Source organism: Suncus etruscus, chromosome 1 (genome assembly GCF_024139225.1).
Source record: "Suncus etruscus isolate mSunEtr1 chromosome 1, mSunEtr1.pri.cur, whole genome shotgun sequence".
NCBI classification, from domain to species: Eukaryota; Metazoa; Chordata; class Mammalia; order Eulipotyphla; family Soricidae; genus Suncus; species Suncus etruscus.
Window position 1 is genome coordinate 155,907,286 of NC_064848.1, and position 17,543 is coordinate 155,924,828.

At 44.3% G+C, this 17,543-nt stretch overlaps 3 protein-coding genes across 3 annotated transcripts in view; 1 reads left to right on the forward strand and 2 right to left on the reverse strand.

The window, feature by feature from the left end:
- KIAA0753 (KIAA0753 ortholog) overlaps positions 1-10,327 on the reverse strand; it is a 64,085-nt gene extending 53,758 nt beyond the window's left edge. Inside the window, exons 1-5 of the mRNA XM_049786964.1 lie at positions 9,517-10,327; positions 8,172-8,330; positions 6,301-6,919; positions 2,589-2,695; positions 147-209 (exon numbers count right to left, since the gene is read on the reverse strand). Coding sequence (XP_049642921.1) covers positions 147-209; positions 2,589-2,695; positions 6,301-6,919; positions 8,172-8,264 — 882 coding nt within the window. The 5' untranslated portion in view covers positions 8,265-8,330; positions 9,517-10,327. The remainder of the gene's footprint in view (positions 1-146; positions 210-2,588; positions 2,696-6,300; positions 6,920-8,171; positions 8,331-9,516) is intronic.
- A 37-nt stretch (positions 10,328-10,364) lies between these two features.
- On the reverse strand, positions 10,365-14,316 carry LOC126027992 (collagen alpha-1(III) chain). Its single transcript, XM_049787067.1, has 3 exons — positions 14,313-14,316; positions 13,934-14,044; positions 10,365-13,876 (listed from the first exon to the last, which is right to left on the reverse strand). Exons 1-3 carry the CDS (start codon positions 14,314-14,316, stop codon positions 10,380-10,382), a joined length of 3,612 nt encoding a protein of 1,203 aa, XP_049643024.1. The 3' UTR covers positions 10,365-10,379.
- On the forward strand, positions 14,311-17,037 carry TXNDC17 (thioredoxin domain containing 17). Its single transcript, XM_049782637.1, has 4 exons — positions 14,311-14,459; positions 14,924-15,005; positions 15,406-15,481; positions 16,870-17,037. Exons 1-4 carry the CDS (start codon positions 14,315-14,317, stop codon positions 16,939-16,941), a joined length of 375 nt encoding a protein of 124 aa, XP_049638594.1. The 5' UTR covers positions 14,311-14,314; the 3' UTR covers positions 16,942-17,037.
- Positions 17,038-17,543: the final 506 nt, after the last annotated feature.

The window sequence follows — 17,543 nt, forward strand, 5'->3', positions numbered from 1 at the left end:
AACCCCAAATTCAAAATATATCTAACTTCTTTAATAGGTTTCTACATATGCTGAAAATATTCTGTGAAGAATCCACACATAGTACTATCAAAACAGTAGAAATGTAATTTATAAAGAAATAATAATGTAATTCAGTTGCATCATACCTTTTTAGTGTGTTTAGTTTTATGTGGACTCAACTTGTCCAATTCTTTCTGGATTTCTTTAACCTATTTTTTAAAGGGAGAAAAATGAGATTCACACCTTTGAGCTTATCTTTTTTACAGAAAGATATATCTTGTCTTGTTCAAATATAGCCTTTCTTAACTCAAAGTCACTTGAAAATGAGAACAAGACTCTTTATTCACATACTAAAAATAACTGGTCTCTGGTTCAAGACAATGAACACAACACAGTGGTCACCTTCCATCCCTTGATCTCTAATTAATGGGAATTTAAATGCAAAGTGAAATGGTGCTGATGAGGTAAAAGGCTTGGGAGCCAAATCATGAAGTCCTGAGTGCCACACTAAAGAATTTTAGTTTCATCCTCTATATTACAGAGTTGGTGGATTTTTTTTTCAAGCAGAGGACAGGACTATGCATTGATATTTTAGAATAATCTCTATTTACAATAGTAGATATTATAAAAATCAAAATAGAACCAAAAAGAAAACAAATCCTGGGGTCAGAGTGATAGAACAGCAGGTAGGATGCTAGCCTTGCATGCAGCTGACCTGGGTTGGATCCCGGCATCCTATATGGTCCCCCAAGCTTGCCAGGAGCAATTTCTGAACACAGAGCCAGGAGTAACCTGAGTGCCACCAGGTGTGGCCCAAAACAAACAAACAAAAAGAAAGAAAACAAATCCTAACAAACATTTTCTTTTAAATTTAAAGTTCAGTTTTGGGTTCAGATACTGTGACTTCAGTCACTAGAAAGTTGAAAGCTTTTCAATAAGTAAGGTACTAAACAGTTCAAAGAAATCTATCTGCAATGTAAAGAAAATAAATACCTATTTATCAACAACTGTTTGATTTTTTTTGTGCTACATCTGGCAGCACTCAGGAGTCCTGAGTCATCTGCGTGCCAGCAAATGCCATACTGCGTGTGCTAATGCTCCGGCCCCTCAATTACTGTTAATAAAAAATCCTTTAAGTATTATCCATTCTTTACTGCTTAAAGAAAGGGAAATGAAATTATTTCTAACTGTTAAGCTTCCATTATTTTTTAAATTTATGACTGATAAGGAACTGAAAGGATTATTTTTCTCTATGGGACCAAGGGTTTCAGGGAACCTGATCTACTTAACTTTTCCAAGAACAACAACAACAACAACAAAATCACTAAAAATGATACAAGTGGAGCTGGAGTACAGCATAGTAGGACATTTGTCTTGCACAAAGCAGACCTGGATTCAATCCCCAGCATCCTCTATGGTCCCCTGAGGCTGTGGGAAGTAATTTCTGAGTGCAGTACCAGGAATAACCTGAGCACCACTGAATATGCTCCAAAAAACCAAAAGGATTGAAGATGCTGACAATGTAGTGAAATGTAAGACCAGAAATTGAACAAAGATTCAGAATGAGATATAAATTTGGGAAAGTCTGTCAATATAAAGCATCAAAAACTAAAACCAACAACCAATATAAACAATATAAACAAAACCTAACAATGGATTTTGATAGAGGTAGTCTTTCTTTTTTTAGATACAAGCTAGCACTTATTCATTGCAGCATTTTGTGTAAGAGCCAAGATCTGAAAACAACTCAAAGACCTAAAAACAAACGAGGGTAAGTGATATAAATACAGTATGGCAAACTATTCAGCTATGAAAGATGAAAGCTTACATTTCACAAATTAAATGGAACTAAAGGGCCTCATGCATGGCAACCTAATTAAGCAAGGAGGACAAATACATAATGATTTTACTAACATATGCGGTATAAAGAACAAAACAAAGGGATATAGACAATAGCCAGTGAAAACCAAATCCTCAGATTTCGTCAACAAAACTGAGCCTGCTAAATTAGGAAGTGCGGAGAAACAGAGAAGAAGGGGACTAGGGACAAGCAGTAGAAAAAGATTGGCACTTTGGTACAAAAGTGAGTGTGGTATTGAAAAGCACCATATCCCCTAAAATATAAATACCAATATCCAAAAAAACTTTGCTATAGTTTAAAATATCTTAAATAATAATAGTTTTAAGTGAAATGTGAAAGAGGTAAATAAGCAAAAATTATATAACATGAGGTTATAAAATTGTATGTCATTATTTTCAAGTTTTAGTAATAATTGAAATGTCAATAAAAATAAAATACATTTGCACTGTTAATACATTATTTCTGGACAAAAACTCAATGATTTTAAGCGTAAATATGATCCTCAAGTAAAAACTTGAAAAATTTTGGACATTTACACAAAGCATACAAATGACACATACAGGTAGATGATGAAATGAAGACTCACTTGCCCGTATGTTCAGCATTTAGCCTCACAACCATTAAAATTTACAAAGGATACTTAGGTGCTTTTATTCCCGAGACAAAAGGAGACAGAATTTTCTGGAAAGGCAATATCCATGTCAACTTCTTAACAGGAATTCCTCACCTGCTGCTGAAGAACATAGAGCATTCGGGCAGAACGAACAGCTTGCTCCTGCCTCCTTATGCGGACTCGCCTTTCTTCATCTGGATCCAAAGTGTCTTCCATTCGATCTGCAAATATTCACCCCCATCCCACCAAAGCAATTATAAATCATATGAAGGATTAAAATTTTCAAATACTCAAGAGAATTTTTCTGATGTCTAGCTTCATTGAAACACACAAAGATAAATAATTTTTATTTTTTTATCAGCCAAGAAATAAAAATAAACAGAATTTGTGCAAACTCAAGAGATGGAATGAAGCTAGAAAGATAAATGAACAAGGCTGGCACATGCTTTGCATGCAGAAAATGTAGGTTCAATTCCCCATACCACATATGGTCTCCTGAGCATTACTAGGAGCAATCCCGAAGCACCAAGCTGGGAATAAATTGCTCCTGAGGACCACTGGGCATGACTACATCCCACCCTCTACACAGAATTCTCTGAATCAAAACCTATTGGGCAGTTTACCATTACACAAGCTTTACAATCAATAAATTCTTTCTACTTAACTCTTACTTTTTAAATCCCTTATTTGCCTGTTTGGTTTTTTGTTTTGTTTTGTTTTATGGGGAGGTTTTTTTGGGTCACACCCAGCAGTGCTCAGGGGTTACTCCTGGCTCCACACTCAGAAATCGCTCCTGGCAGGCTCAGGGGACCATATAGCATGCTGAGATTCGAACCAATGACCTTCTGCATGAAAGGCAAATGCCTTATCTCCATGCTATCTCTCCGGCTCCTATTTGCCTTTTTAAAGCAAGATCTCATACTTTATCTTAAATCTGAAAGTTAAATCCTTTCCCCAATATATAATAAAAGTGCTAAAATTTGAATATTCAAGGCCTCCAAATATTAGACACATGAGTGCTCCAAACTTACAAAAGATTTTTTCGAAGAAATTTTTTTCTAAAAGACTACCTGAGAGTCTACTTTTCCTTCTAGTCAGTGGTTTTCAAATATTTTTCAAATTATATTTCTAAAAAACAAACTCTAAGATAAGTCATATAAAAGCAGTTATTACTAAGTATATTTCAAAAATTCATTATCGCTCATTAAGAAAGAAGGCAAATGAGGGCTAGAGCAATAGTACAGCACATAGGAGATTTGCCTTGCATGCAGCAGACTCGGGTTCAATCTCCTGCTAACTAATATGATTTCCCATGCTCTTCCAGGAGTAATCCCTAAGCACTGCTGGTGTGGCCCCAAAATAAAACATACTAATCATACTTGTCTTACACTGGACCAACCTGGGTTTGATCCCCAGCACCCCATATGAACCCAAGTCCCAACAGGAGGAATTCCTGCATGCAGAACCAGGAATAGCATCGCTGAGTGTGGCTGTCCCTGCCACCACCCCCCCCCCCCCAAAAAAAGGGGCAAACTTGAAAACAGCTAAGAAAGCGAATATTTAAAAGCAGAAATTGTAGATACAAACACCATCTCACAGAAACTATTGAGTTCAACTGTTTCTATCTCTTATTTGATCTTCACAGCACTCAACTCTAGATTTATACCCTTACCCTTTCAGTATAGCCTTATGGAAGGAAAATTGAAAAATTCAAATATATTGAGTAGACTGAAGGTAGAAAACACTGCAAACTACCTCTAGTCCACAATAAAATAGGCATTTACAGATTTCATGTTTTGCTGCCACTGTGACTTAAGAAGAGAGGGGAATCATGCAGTGCTAGAGATTTCAACATATACTTCTACCTCTTAAATATCCATTGTAATATCTGGTGGGGAATGGGCTCCCAAGCAGTACATAAGGGACCCAGGAGGTACTCACAATAACACTCTACCTAATAGGGCAGGTGGTTCAATGACATGAATCAAGAATATGAAGTTCAGTCCCATGATGCTGAGAAATACCAAGACCACCTCAATAGTGCTAAGGTTCTCCAAGATTTATGTGGCAGTGCTAGGGGCCCATGTGCTGACAGAATCTGAACTTGAGTATGCAAAGCAGACCTGGCCTATTGTGACTTTATAACAATATGAATTTGTGTGTGTGTGTGTGTGTGTGTGTGTATATATATATATATATATATATATATATATATATATATATTTGTGACAAACTAAAAATTGAATCTGAGAACACTCAACCCAGTTCTTCCCTACAGTTTTTCAAACTTTAAACATCATCTTACTAGCTCATATCTACAAAGCAGAGGGACTTAAGGTCTTATTTCTATGAGTATGACTTTTAGAAGTGTCAGAGGGTCATATCACACATGAACACTAAGAAATGAGATAGAATACTTATATTATTTTGGTTTTGTTTTGGAGGCCATACCCAGCGATGCTCAGCGGTCATTACTGGCTCTGTACTCAAGGATCATTCCTGTCCTAACATGGGACTATATGTGAAATAAGGGACTAACCTGGGCTAGCTGCATGCAAGGAAGTACTCCACCCACGTATTATTCTGGTCTACAATCCTATTTTTCAATGTAGAATGTTCCTGATGTTACACAATTTTTTTTTATGAAGACCCATATAATCTCTTTTTTTGAGACCCATAATTTCTTTTCAGTCTCAATATGTGATTAATTTTCTTCACACAACTACTTTATTTTATTTTTTAAATATTTTCTTAGATGAAATTTATTTTATTTTTTTTGGTCTTGGGGCCACAATGGTGTGTGGGGGTCACTCCTGGCTCTGTGCTCAGAAATCACTCCTGGCTGGTTCAAGGAACCATATGGATGCTGGGAATAGAACCCGGGTCTGTCCTGGGTCGGCAGTGTGCAAGATAAATGCCCTGCCACTGTGCTATCAATACAGTTCCATATTTTAGACTTTGCAAATTCTGCTAATGACCAAAATTTTTTTCAGTTACTGCAAAATCAGAAACATGTAGTTCACCCCTAGGTAAGCCCAAATTTTCTTTATTTTTTCCTGTGACATATATTAATCAAAGAATTTTTATCTATCCTATTATATCTGTATTTGTGCATGGACCCTTGCTGACTGCGAGTTCTTCACGTGGAATATTCTCCTCCACAGAGACGCTTAAGGGCATCAAGAACAATGAAGAATTATAGAGAACAGTACATAAATAATATACGCTTTTTACATGGATATTTTTGCTCATTTATCTATCCATAACTTTCCTTCTTCCCTGACATGTAGCTAAGTTAGAAATGGTACTGTCTACCATATATACTATGCTCTTTATTAACAACAACAACAAAATTGTCAAAACAGGACTGCTTGCATTTGGGTGCCTAGATATCTAAGATTCGACAGAAGAATTCCCAACACTTAGGCTGGACCCTAAGTTAGTCTCTTTACCAAGAGCAGTCTATAGAAAAAGGACTTGTGTGAAAAGAGGGATTAGGGCAGGGCAAACGTATAGAAAAATGATACTGACAAAAAGGAAAATTCACAGTAGGGAGTGGAATCTGATAGGAAGGCAGGGTTCCAAAGGAATACTTTTTTTTTTTTTTTTTTTGATGGAGGGGGAAAGGTCTGGGTCACATCCAGCAGAACTAGAGCTATTTTTGGCTCAGTGCTCAAGAGTGACTCATAGTAGTACTTCAGGAACCATAAGTAGTTCAGAGTAAGAAGGATGTAAGACTATACTATCTTTCTAGCATCTACAGGAATGAATTTGAACTCTCTTGTTCTCATTGCATCTCTTCAAGGTAAACTAATAGTTTACTCACCTTTTTTAGCTAATTCTTCAATTTTACAGATACAGTTACTCAATTCTTTCTGGAGTCTTTGAACTTCTAACAGGCTCTTGTGTTCACATAGGTTTTTGTGCTCACTTATCCTAACATGAGTCTGAAGTCCTGGATTCTGGGCAGTTGGTAGATTTGGCAGGGCAAGATCCGACTGTCCTGGATAAGTAGCATATAGGTATACCTTGGCACTTGAGCTGGAAACCTCTACTTTGGATGGCTGGTGATTGTACTGATAGGCTTCCTGACTCTTTGATTCCTTCCTTTCTACCCTGTGGTCAGATATAACTGGCTTAGTATGTCCACATTTCTTAGAGGTTTGGGGTTGACTTTTGAGATGATGTTCTTTTATGTGTTCTTCAAACTGTCTTCGTTTCACATCTCTTTTGGCTAGGTGGACAGCATAATTAAGTCTCTCTTCTGATATGACAGAAAATGAAACAGAACTGCTTAGATCAAGACCATGTCTAAAATCCAAATCTTTACAATGAGATGACTCATTGTAGGAATGCTTCAATTTTTCAATTCTAATAGCATGTGGGCTAGAATATCGAATTGCCAAGTTGCTTGGATGTGGAGGAACACTCCTATTAAACTGCAGCTGTTTTAAAAAAATTTAAAGAAACAAGCACACATTAGAAAAATAACATGTTTTTCAGATGGTATGTCTATAATCAAGTTTCTAAAATTTCACCACACAATTATTAGTTTTAAGAGATATTTTTCCTATAAAGTAGAATCTATTCCTCATGATTATAACCTTCAATCACCCAAGCCTAAAGTACTATTTGCTAAGAACATACTGGGATCCTCCTATAAAAGAACCCAGAAAGCATCAAATAGCAACTAAAAAAGTTCCTAACTCCCCACAAAATGTCAGATTCCAGAAGTAATCAATTCAACCTACTATAAACTTGCTCCATGGACAAACATCTATACAGGACTTTTTTAAAAAAGTCATCACATATGTGGACAACAGCAGGTCTCATACATTGACAGTAGGAATGCAAAATGATACAACCATCTTTGATTTCACTCCTAAGTATGTACGTAACAAATTAAGACATATTTATAAAAATATATGTAAAAGGGCTGGAGAAATAATACAGTGGGTAAGGTGTTTGCCTTTGTCACAGACAATCTAGGTTTGGTCCCTGACACAACCTATGATCCCTTGAGCCTGCAAACAGTAATCCCTGAGCAGAGCCTAGAGTAAGCCCCAAGCATAATTCATAGCAGCTTCATTTATAATGATTTTAAACTTAGAAGGTATACTCCCTGCTAGAAATAGTATTTATGTGAAAACAAATTTCTAATGATTAATGCAATAATATGTATGAGCCTCAAGAGTATCAAAGAAGTCCTTGGAACACTTCTGAGTATGGCCCAAAAACAGAAGAAAGAAAGATGAATTGGTCAAAGGATTCTTGAGGAGCGGACTTCAGATTTACGAGACAAACACAGGAAAATAATAATGGAACCAGGTACCTTGAAAAACCAGCCTTGCTATATTTTTTTACGTTTCATAATATAATGTTGAAGGGAGAAAACATTTCAGGTGAACTGAATGATTACTGATATGAAGAAATCTTCTGTTCATTTTCTTAGTTGATAAAGGTAATATGTCAAGGGGGAGAGATTAATTTAGGGGAAGTATTCTAAAATATTTAGAAACGAGGGTCATAATTATTGCAACTTACTTTAGGAATGTCCTATAAAACTTTCAGAGACATGACAGATTTAAAAAAGAACGTTATTCACAACTGTTAACTTTGCAAGGTGATTTAAGAGATTATTGTTCTTTGAACCTTGAGATGATTCATAATAAAAATCTGAAGAAAATGAAAAACTACCTGGGTCTGTAGTCTCTTGAAGTCACACATCCCATCTGGTTGGACATTAGATGTTAGAGGAACGCAGGTTGAAGATGATCTACCCGGTCCCATTGTGTCAAAAAGTGCAAAACAATGAAAGTGCAGTCATCAGCCAACAGTTCTTCTCTAAAAGCATGTCTAAAAGGAAGGCAAACTACTTTTAGACCAAGTTTTTCAAACAAAGGGAAAGAAAAAAAAACACAATGGCATACTCATAATAAGCTACAATCTCATACTAAATTTAGAGCAAATGTTTAAGGACTGAAATTAGTTTCTTCCATATACAAATGCAACTACTTGGGCCGGGCGGTGGCGCTAAAGGTAAGGTGCCTGCCTTGCCTGCGCTAGCCTTGGACGGACCGCGGTTCAATCCCCCAGTGTCCCATATGGTCCCCCAAGCCAGGAGCGACTTCTAAGCGCATAGCCAGGAGTAACCCCTGAGCGTTACTGGCTGTGGCCCAAAAACCAAAAAAAAAAAAAAAAAAAAAAAAAAAAAAATGCAACTACTTTTATAATTCTACTTTCGAGTAGAAGAGGAAACGCTATCTTAATAACCTTTTGAATGGTTTTTTTTTTTTTTTTGGTTTTTTTTTTTTGGGCCACACCCCTTAGATGCTCAGGGGTTACTCCTGGCTACGCGCTCAGAAATTGCCCCTGGCTTGGGGGGACCATATGGGACACCGGGGGATCGAACCGTGGTTCTTTCCTTGGCTAGCGCTTGCAAGGCAGACACCTTACCTCTAGCGCCACCTCGCCGGCCCCTTTTGAATGGTTTTCATTCCAAATTTCTAACTCAAAGTTTCCTGCTATTATCCCCCAAACAGCGCTCTGTTATGGTAAATTAGTACTTTACAGCAAGGCAGTTTTTAGATTATTCTAGCCAATATTTAAAAAGCAATCATGTCATATATTTTTGCTAGCTCAAAATAACAACTCTGAATGAATCTATATGTAAGCACAGAATCAGAGTACCTACATTTCTGCCAACATTTGCTGTTAACTAGAAACTATTTCTATAAATATTTGATCTCCCTTTTATCCTCCCAACTGTGAGAGAAATATAAAGGTATTTTATAAGCTGTTAAGAATTTTGGGTCAGAAAGATAATACAGTAGGTAGGGTGTTTGCTTTGCACACAGCTGACCCACGTTCAATTCCTTGCACCCCATGAGGTTCCCTGAGCACTGCCAGGAGTTTGATTCTGAGTCCTGAGCATTTCAAGATGTTACACAAAAGCTTTAAAAAATTGTACATATCACTCTACTTAATGCTTCTTTTAAAACTTTTTCTTGATAAGCTTATCACACTTAATCACATTATTTACCTATTTCAGTTTATGTCTCATCTTCCTAGCTAGACAAGGTTCCTTGAGGTTAAGGGCCTTGTCTTGCTCTTCTCTGATATTTCCCACAGAATTGTGCTTTGAACAGAGTAGGCAACTGAACTCAACAGTTGAATTAAGCTGATTTTCCATAAAGTAATTTTAAACACAGTGGAGAACTGGTTCCTTTAAATTTCCTATAAGTCAACTGAGAAAATTGTTTTTAAAAAAGACATCCTTAGTTAAGCTTTGGAATAAACCCAAGGTTTACAGACTAGCCTGATTAGGCAGATTCAGCTATAAGAATAAAAAGGCAATTGTCCAAGACTATTTATCTCTAAAGCTGTAGAGACATGGTTAAAAATGAAGATCTGAGGAGGCACATGAACGAGGCAAATCCCAATTGGCTTGGCATCCCAAAGTTCATGGGGCCAGAGCAGTCAAATGAATAACCCTGATGTTGGACCCAGGGCTTTTGCAACTTTTAAATGATCAGCACTTCTCCTTAGATGACAAAGGTCTAATAATTTATTCTCCATTAGGAAAAATACAGGATGATCCCAAGTTTCCAGGGTTCTTAAGTGACAACACATACACACACAAACACACAAAAAATACACAAATTTAGGAACATCCATCTGCAAACTATCCCTCTTCAAATTCCTGGGACATTATTCTCCTTTTAACCTGCCTTTTCCCCCAGTACTTCAAGGAGCCTTCCAATTTGTTACTCTACAAAGCTGGAGCAATTTCCTACAAATATCATTCTCCTTTCTTTCAAGACACCCCTACATCCACAAGCCCAGGATAAATCTCTCCTCAAACCTGATACCCCCGAGTCCCAGGATCCCAGCAATTCTCCTCACCTACTTCTGGAACAACTCTCTCAATCTGTCCTCCCCCCCACAATTTGCTCCCAAGTTGCTCCCCCTCACCCTGAATCCAGATACTCTAGCCTGTGTCCTCCTATCCTGCTCTCGGAAATGGCTAATTCCTGTTTCCCCTCTGGAATCTGAATGTGTTGTCAGAGTTTCTGGCACCTCCATAGTTATTGTTGACTCTACAATTCTTGGCACATTCTCATATGCTCTATCTTCCCCCTGGGACCTTGGACAGCTCCATATTCTGGTCCCATGACCATGGGTGTAAGGCACCCCTACAACTTCGTGCCTCCGGAACAACCCCAGGACACTTCCATCTCCAGATTCCTCTCCTGAAACCCTTCCTGTGGACTGTGTCCTCACCGTAGTGAGGCCTGACTCAGCCACACCATTTTCTGCAGGTCCAGTCACCCACACTGCAGCAGGCATGCGCCCTGCAATGGGAACACCTACAGCAGCAAGCACCCCCAAAGTCAGAGGTGCCTTCACAGGGCCCTCAGGGACAGATTCGTTGGGCCTCCTTCGCCATGCGCCTGAAATACCACCAGAGCCAGACTCCTCCACCACAGGTCCAGGAACATTGGCAGCAGCAGCCTCAGTCACCAGTCTCCTTCCCCACACGTCTAAATCATCCCCAGAGCTAGGACCACCCTCCATCATCCCAGCTTCTGTAGATACTCCTACATCCATGGCAACTCCAGCCGTCATAGGCATCTCAATAGTCTGTCGTCTTCCAGCATTATCCAAGAGATTCCCAGAGAACACTTCCTCCCCAACCAGCCCAGGCAACCCTCTGCCTGTATGTAATCTGACAGCCTTGGGTACGCCTATAGTCTGTCTACTTCCCAATACATTTGAGACACTCCCAGGACCATTCTCCCCCATGGGCACACGCACCCCAACAGTCAGGGGCATACCCATCCTTGTGGGACACCTGGTATCTGCAGAGCCTACTACTATCTCCCTCTCCCCCCACAAGTTTGAGACACCTCCAGAGCCAGTCTCTGGCATCGATCTAGGAACCCTGGGAGTAACCAGCACTGCATCAGCTGTGGATACCCCAGCAATCACAGGCACTCCTGCAGTCTGTCTCCTTCTTGGCATGCCTAAGAAAGTCCCAGTGCCTGTCTCTTCCTCCAGAGGTTCAGTTCTCCTAGGAGCTTTAGGCACTCCAGTAGTTGCAGGAACACTGGCACTCTGTCTCCTCACCCAAGAACCTGGGGTACCTCCAAAGCCAGTCTGTTCTGTCCTAAGCCCAGGCACTTCAGAAGCCACAGATATCACAGGCACCCCAAGTCCCTGTCTCCTTCCCCATGATCCAGGGTAAACTCCAGCAGTAGTGTCCTCTCCTCCACACCACAGCTCTTCGGGGCAAACAGCTGCCCCTGCTTCCACAGGCATTCTAGCAGCATGAACCCTTTCCCATGCATTTGATACATCTCCAGAGTTGCTTCCCTGGCACATAGGACCAGATACCCATATAGCAGCTGGGACCCTCTCGGGCACCCTTCCAGGTCCAGGCAGATCCACAGCTATGGGTGCCCCCGATGGCGCACATCTTTGCATGGGCACATCAGCCGCCCCAGTCACTGACAAGTTCTCATTCAAACCCACTGCCTGGCTCCTCCTGCAGAGGCAGGATGCATCTCTGCAGCCAGTCTCCTGATCCACAGGCCCAGAAGCCCCTAATGTTGGAGGCACCAGAACCTCCTGTTCTTCCAAAGCCTGCCTCTGTTCCCAGGAGCTCAGGACATTCCCACAGCATGGCTTCTCTTGGATGGATTCAGGCATGACCTCAGCCACAGGAATCCCCAGACCTGGCTGCCTGGCCCACAGCCCTGGGATGGCATCACAACTCGGCTGCTGTCCTATGACTCCTGGTGCCACCACAGCCTGGGGAATGCTCACAGGCTGTTCTGTCCCCCACACACCGGGCACAGACCCACAGCCCACTTCCTTCCCCAAAGCCTGAGGGGCCCTCATAGTCTGTTCTACACCCCATAGGTCTGGAGCACCCCCAGGCCTCTCCTGCTCCTCAGCCTGTGCGGCGTCCCAGGATCCTGGATTCCCTCCAGAGCCCGTATCTACCCACAAAACCTGATCCCTATCCCTGAATCCTGGGTCACCGCCATATCTCGCTGCCTCCTCACGAGGCTCTCCTAACGGTTGTCCTGTGCCCCACAGACCCGGGATGCCCTCAATGCCTCTCTCTTCCTCAGGTTGTCTCCTCAACCACATGCCTGGGGCCCCCACCGGGACAACCCCATCTTGCACAGCCTCAGGCAGTCCTGCAGCCTGTCTCCTACCCCAGACGCCGGGGGTATCTGCACACTCTGCCGCCTGGGCCATCACCTGCCCTACCTGTCCTCTCTCCCACAAACTCGCCGTACCCCCACTGTCTAGCACGCCCTCCCCAGTCCTCGGCACCTCCGCAGCCTCAGGCCACCCTGGGGTCCCGGGCACCCCCCTCGTGGCAGGGGCCACCCCATAGCCTAGCTGGTCCACCATCCTCGGAGCCCCCGCGGCCTGTCCCCGGGCTGGCGGCAGGGGGGCCGTCTCCGCCCTGCTCTCCAAGGTCCCGGGCACTCTCACAGGAGGCACCCAGGCCGCGGGCTGCAGCCCGCACAAGCCCGACACGCGGGCGCACAAGGCTCGCAGCGCGCCGGCGCCCCGCGGGAGGCCCCGCGCCGGTCCTTTCACCCAGGGGCCGGTGACGCCCCCGCGGTTCGTCTCCACCCAGGACGCGCGGCCGGGCACCCCCCGCTCCACGGGGCCCTCCCCGGTGGGCACGGGGTGGAGCTCCACGCGGCTGCCCGGCGGGGGCCCCGAGGCGGCCCTCAGCGCCTGCACCTTGAGCCACAGCTCCAGGATGCTCTCGGGCCCCACGGCGCCCGCCGGGTCCTTCCCGTCGCCGCCCGCCCGCGCCCGCGCCTCCGCCTCGGCTCCCGGGCCCGTCACCCACACGGAGCCCGCCGGCCCCACCACGTGCGGCCGCCCCGCCGCCCCGTTGACCCACACGGCGCCCGCGCCGCCGGGCAGCCCCGAGGCCTCGCGGGCGTCCACGGCCCCTGGGGGGGCCCGCCTCCAGGGCCTCCGGCCGCGCGGCGGCTTCTCCGCCCTCCCGCCGCGCGTCTCCCGCCACGACGCCCGAGCCCGGCCGCGCGTTCCGCGGCCGCCCTCGCCCCGGCCCGGCCGGCCGGGCCACCCCGCGCCGCGGCCCGGCATAGCTGGGCCTCGGACCCCGCGCTCAGGCGGCCCGACCGTCCGCGCCGCCGCCCACGCGCTCACGCACTCCGCGCCGGCCCCGCGGCCGGACGGACGCCGCCCCCAGCCCGCGACCCCCGAGCGCGTGGGCGGGGTCGAGGCGCACGACGGGGACCGCGGGGCCGCCGAGCCCGCCCGCTCCGGGCTTCCCCTGCCCAGGCCCCCGGCTCGGGAGGAGTTTCCCAGAATCCCCCCGGGCGCGGCGCGAGCCCACCTGCCTGGGGCGAGGCTCGCGAAGCCAGAAGCCGGCGCGGACCCTCCCGACTAGGCCTCACTTCCGGGCGCTCGCCCGTCGCCATGGCAACAGGCGCGCGCAGGGCGTCCCGGGAGCCGCTCGGGGAGGGAGCGGCGGCTGCTGCCGGGCGACGCGTCTCGCAGCCGCTGTGCTCGGGGGTGGGGGGGGTAGGTGGGGGGGTCCAAGGCGAGGAAAGGAGGTCAGGAGTTTGCGGTTGGACGGGGAAACAAAAGGAAAGAATGCTTTGTCTGTTAGAGGCCGCGGCAGCCTCAGGGCTCCCGCAGGCTCCTCGGCCCCTCCCAGTTCCTGACCCACCCCGCGCCCGCCTCGCTCCGCCCCTCGAGCCCCGCGGGCCGCGCCCGGAGCTCACTCGCCCCGGCCCCGTCCCAGCCCCGTCCCAGCCCCGTCCCAGCCGGAACCCATGGCGGCGTTCGAGGAGGTGAGCGTGCTGGGCTTCGAGGAGTTCGGCAAGGCCGTGGAGCAGCACCGGGGCAAGACCATCTTCGCCTACTTCACCGGCTCCAAGGACGCCGAAGGGAAGAGCTGGTGCCCCGACTGCGAGCTGGGTGAGCCTGGGCGTCCGCTCTGGGCCGCTGCCCGGCGGGACTGGCGGCAGGACGCAGGCAGGCAGGCAGGCTTCCGGCGGCGATGCCACCGGGACTGGGGTCTCGCTTCTAGAACCGAATGTCTTCTAGCGTCCCTCAACCTTTCCCTCTGTCCTGTTCACTTTGCCCCCGCCCCGCCAAGAATGCGCCTTGGCGACACAGATGTTGGGATTCGTTCTTCAACTTTTCATCCCCCCCGTGATTGTCCTACAAGAAACGTGACTTTGGTTTCTTTTCGATAAGTCAGCAAATATGTTCGCCATTACTTCTGGGTCCACTGGCTTGGGGACAAATCAGGGTCTGATTCCTTGACCTTTGTTAGCCGCAGATTAGTCAGTGTTTATGAAGTCTGAGGCACTTTATCGGTATTTATCTGATGGTTGATTTTAGAGTTGATAATTATGTATCAATCTTTATTTTTAAAGCTGACCCAGTGATTCGAGAGGGGCTGAAGCATATTAAAGAAGGACGTGTGTTCATCCACTGCCAAGTTGGAGAGAGACCTTAGTAAGTGGCAACATATATACTCCTTTTCCAGACATGGACTGGACAGTGAAAACTTGGGTGGGAAGGACCTATGTCCTAAGGGATACACAGAGTCAGTTTTTATGGTGAAACTAGTAATGCCATACAATCAAATGCTATTAACTACATTACTTAAATTTTAAATGTCCAGCCTATTTGTATTAAAGGCGAGAGAAATTGGCAAAGGATTACTTTGAAACTTGTTTCCACATTTTATGTCAGCATACTTTAAACTTTGCATTGGGTAGTACATGTCATTCCTTACTTTTTATAAAAATGTCTACCAAATGCAATGAAAGACTAAAACTAAATATATTATTAATCAAACTGTGTGAAACTCTGTAAATATTTTTCCTGACCATTTTTTTTCTCTGTAAAATAGTTGGAAAGATCCAGATAATGACTTTAGAAAAAAACTGAAAATAACTGCAATACCTACACTACTTAAAAATGGAACAGTAAGTATCCATAATTGTGTCCAGGCTATTTTAGATACCAAACTCCTTTGGCTTGTTTTGAACTTAACTTTGAAAAGATCTTGATACTCCATTCGGCATATCATACTGATATCTGGAGTGCATTAAAAAACCTACAACCTGTCTTTATTGCCCATCCCAATAAACTCAGTAATGCCAAAATATAAAATACTAGGTTTTAGTCTGTGCTTTTTAAAAAAGACCTTCCTTTTGTGGAGAAGACTTGATGGAGGGAACACAGGTATCTGATGATACTCATGGCTTACTCATAACTTTGTTCAGATCACTTCTGGTAGTGCTAGTTGGATCATATATGATGCCAAGGATCAAATCTGGCTTGGCTGCATGCAAAGCAAGTGCCCTACCAGCTCAGCTGTACTATCGCTCTGGCCTCATAAAGCTAGTCTTTTGCAATTTAAGAGTCTACTTGTGGGCCCGGAGAGATTGCAAGCGGCATTTGCCTTGCAAGCAGGACCAAAGGTGGTTGGTTCGAATCCTGGTGTCCCATATGGTCCCCCGTGCCTGCCAGGAGCTATTTCTGAGCAGACAGCCAGGAGTCACCCCTGAGCACCGCTGGGTGTGGCCCAAAAACCAAAAAAAAAAAAAAAAAAAAAAGACTACTTGTAGTTAAGCTATTTTTATATAATTTAAAAACTGATCAATAGGGGCTGGAGCGATGGCTCAGTGGTAGGGCATTTGCCTTGCACGCAACTGACCCAGGACAGAACTGGGTTCCATCCCCGGCGTCCCATATGGTCCCCCAAGCTAGACAAGCTAACCCCTGAGTGTCACCGGGTATGACCCAAAGTTTAAAAAAAAAAAAAAAAAACTGATCGAGAAACACTGATACCCTTTGTTTTCTATATAATCCATAACTCTTGAGTGAGAAAAGGAGGGCACTCGTTCTAGTCATCGTTAAGGGATTGTAAAATTAAAAAGTAGAGGTTATGGGGTCTGAGAGATAGCATGGAGGTATGCCTTGCATGCAGAAGGACGGTGGTTCGAATCCCGGCATCCCATATGGTCCCCCGAGCCTGACAGGAACGATTTCTGAGCGTAGAGCCAGGAGTAACCCCTGAGCGCTGCCAAGTGTGACCCAAAACCCCCCTCTCCCCTCCCCAAAAAAAGTGGAGGTTAAGAGTGTGATAGAGAGCTTTCTGTTTTCCTGATTTAGTATTTGGAACAAAGCATTTTCCTGATTCATCCTACAGTGAATATCTGAACTATTTCATAAAACTTGTTATTGCTTGTTGGTAACATCCAATTATTATGGTTACTTTGTCTCAAGATTTGAGTCATCAAGGCAGAACTGACTGTTCCTAATGATATACTATACTGTGAGTTAAGATTTGACTGTTCTTTTCTTATAGCCTCAGAAACTGGTAGAATCCGAGTGTCTTCAGGCCAACCTCGTGGAAATGTTGTTCTCTGAAGATGAATAATTGATGACAATTGTCTTGATTTCCTTTTGAATTCATATTAATAATGTGAAAATGGCATATGGCTAAACATTGCTATTAAAGTCCTTATAGACCCTGTTTACTTGTACTTTATGGATACTTTTAGATATGACATTTTAAAAAAGGGCAGTAATGATGCAAGGGAATGTTTACTGGGGTTAACAGAAATGCTAAAAGTCGCCTTAACAGTGCAATAGATAGTTTTCAATATCTGAAGGGGTTACTGCCTGATTGCAAAGAATATTCAAGTCCATTGTGCACTGTCCTAACTTTCATAGATTTCTGAATGTGCTTTTACTATCAAGGATGTGTATGCCAAATAGGTTGGAGACTACATAACCCAGTGATTAGGAAGAACATGCAGCTTACCTACCACTTACTAGCAGTGCAACTGTAGGCAAGACTTGTAACCTGTCTAAACCGGTTTTCTCCTTTATAAACAGAACTATTCTGAAAATAAAATGAGAATGCAATTAAGTGACTGTCAGGTTTGTAGTTATCTACAAAGTTAATATTAGAATCTAAACTAACCACAGGTATTTATGGCTCTTCTAGTCTAAGGTCAAGAGTTCCATTAGTTAATC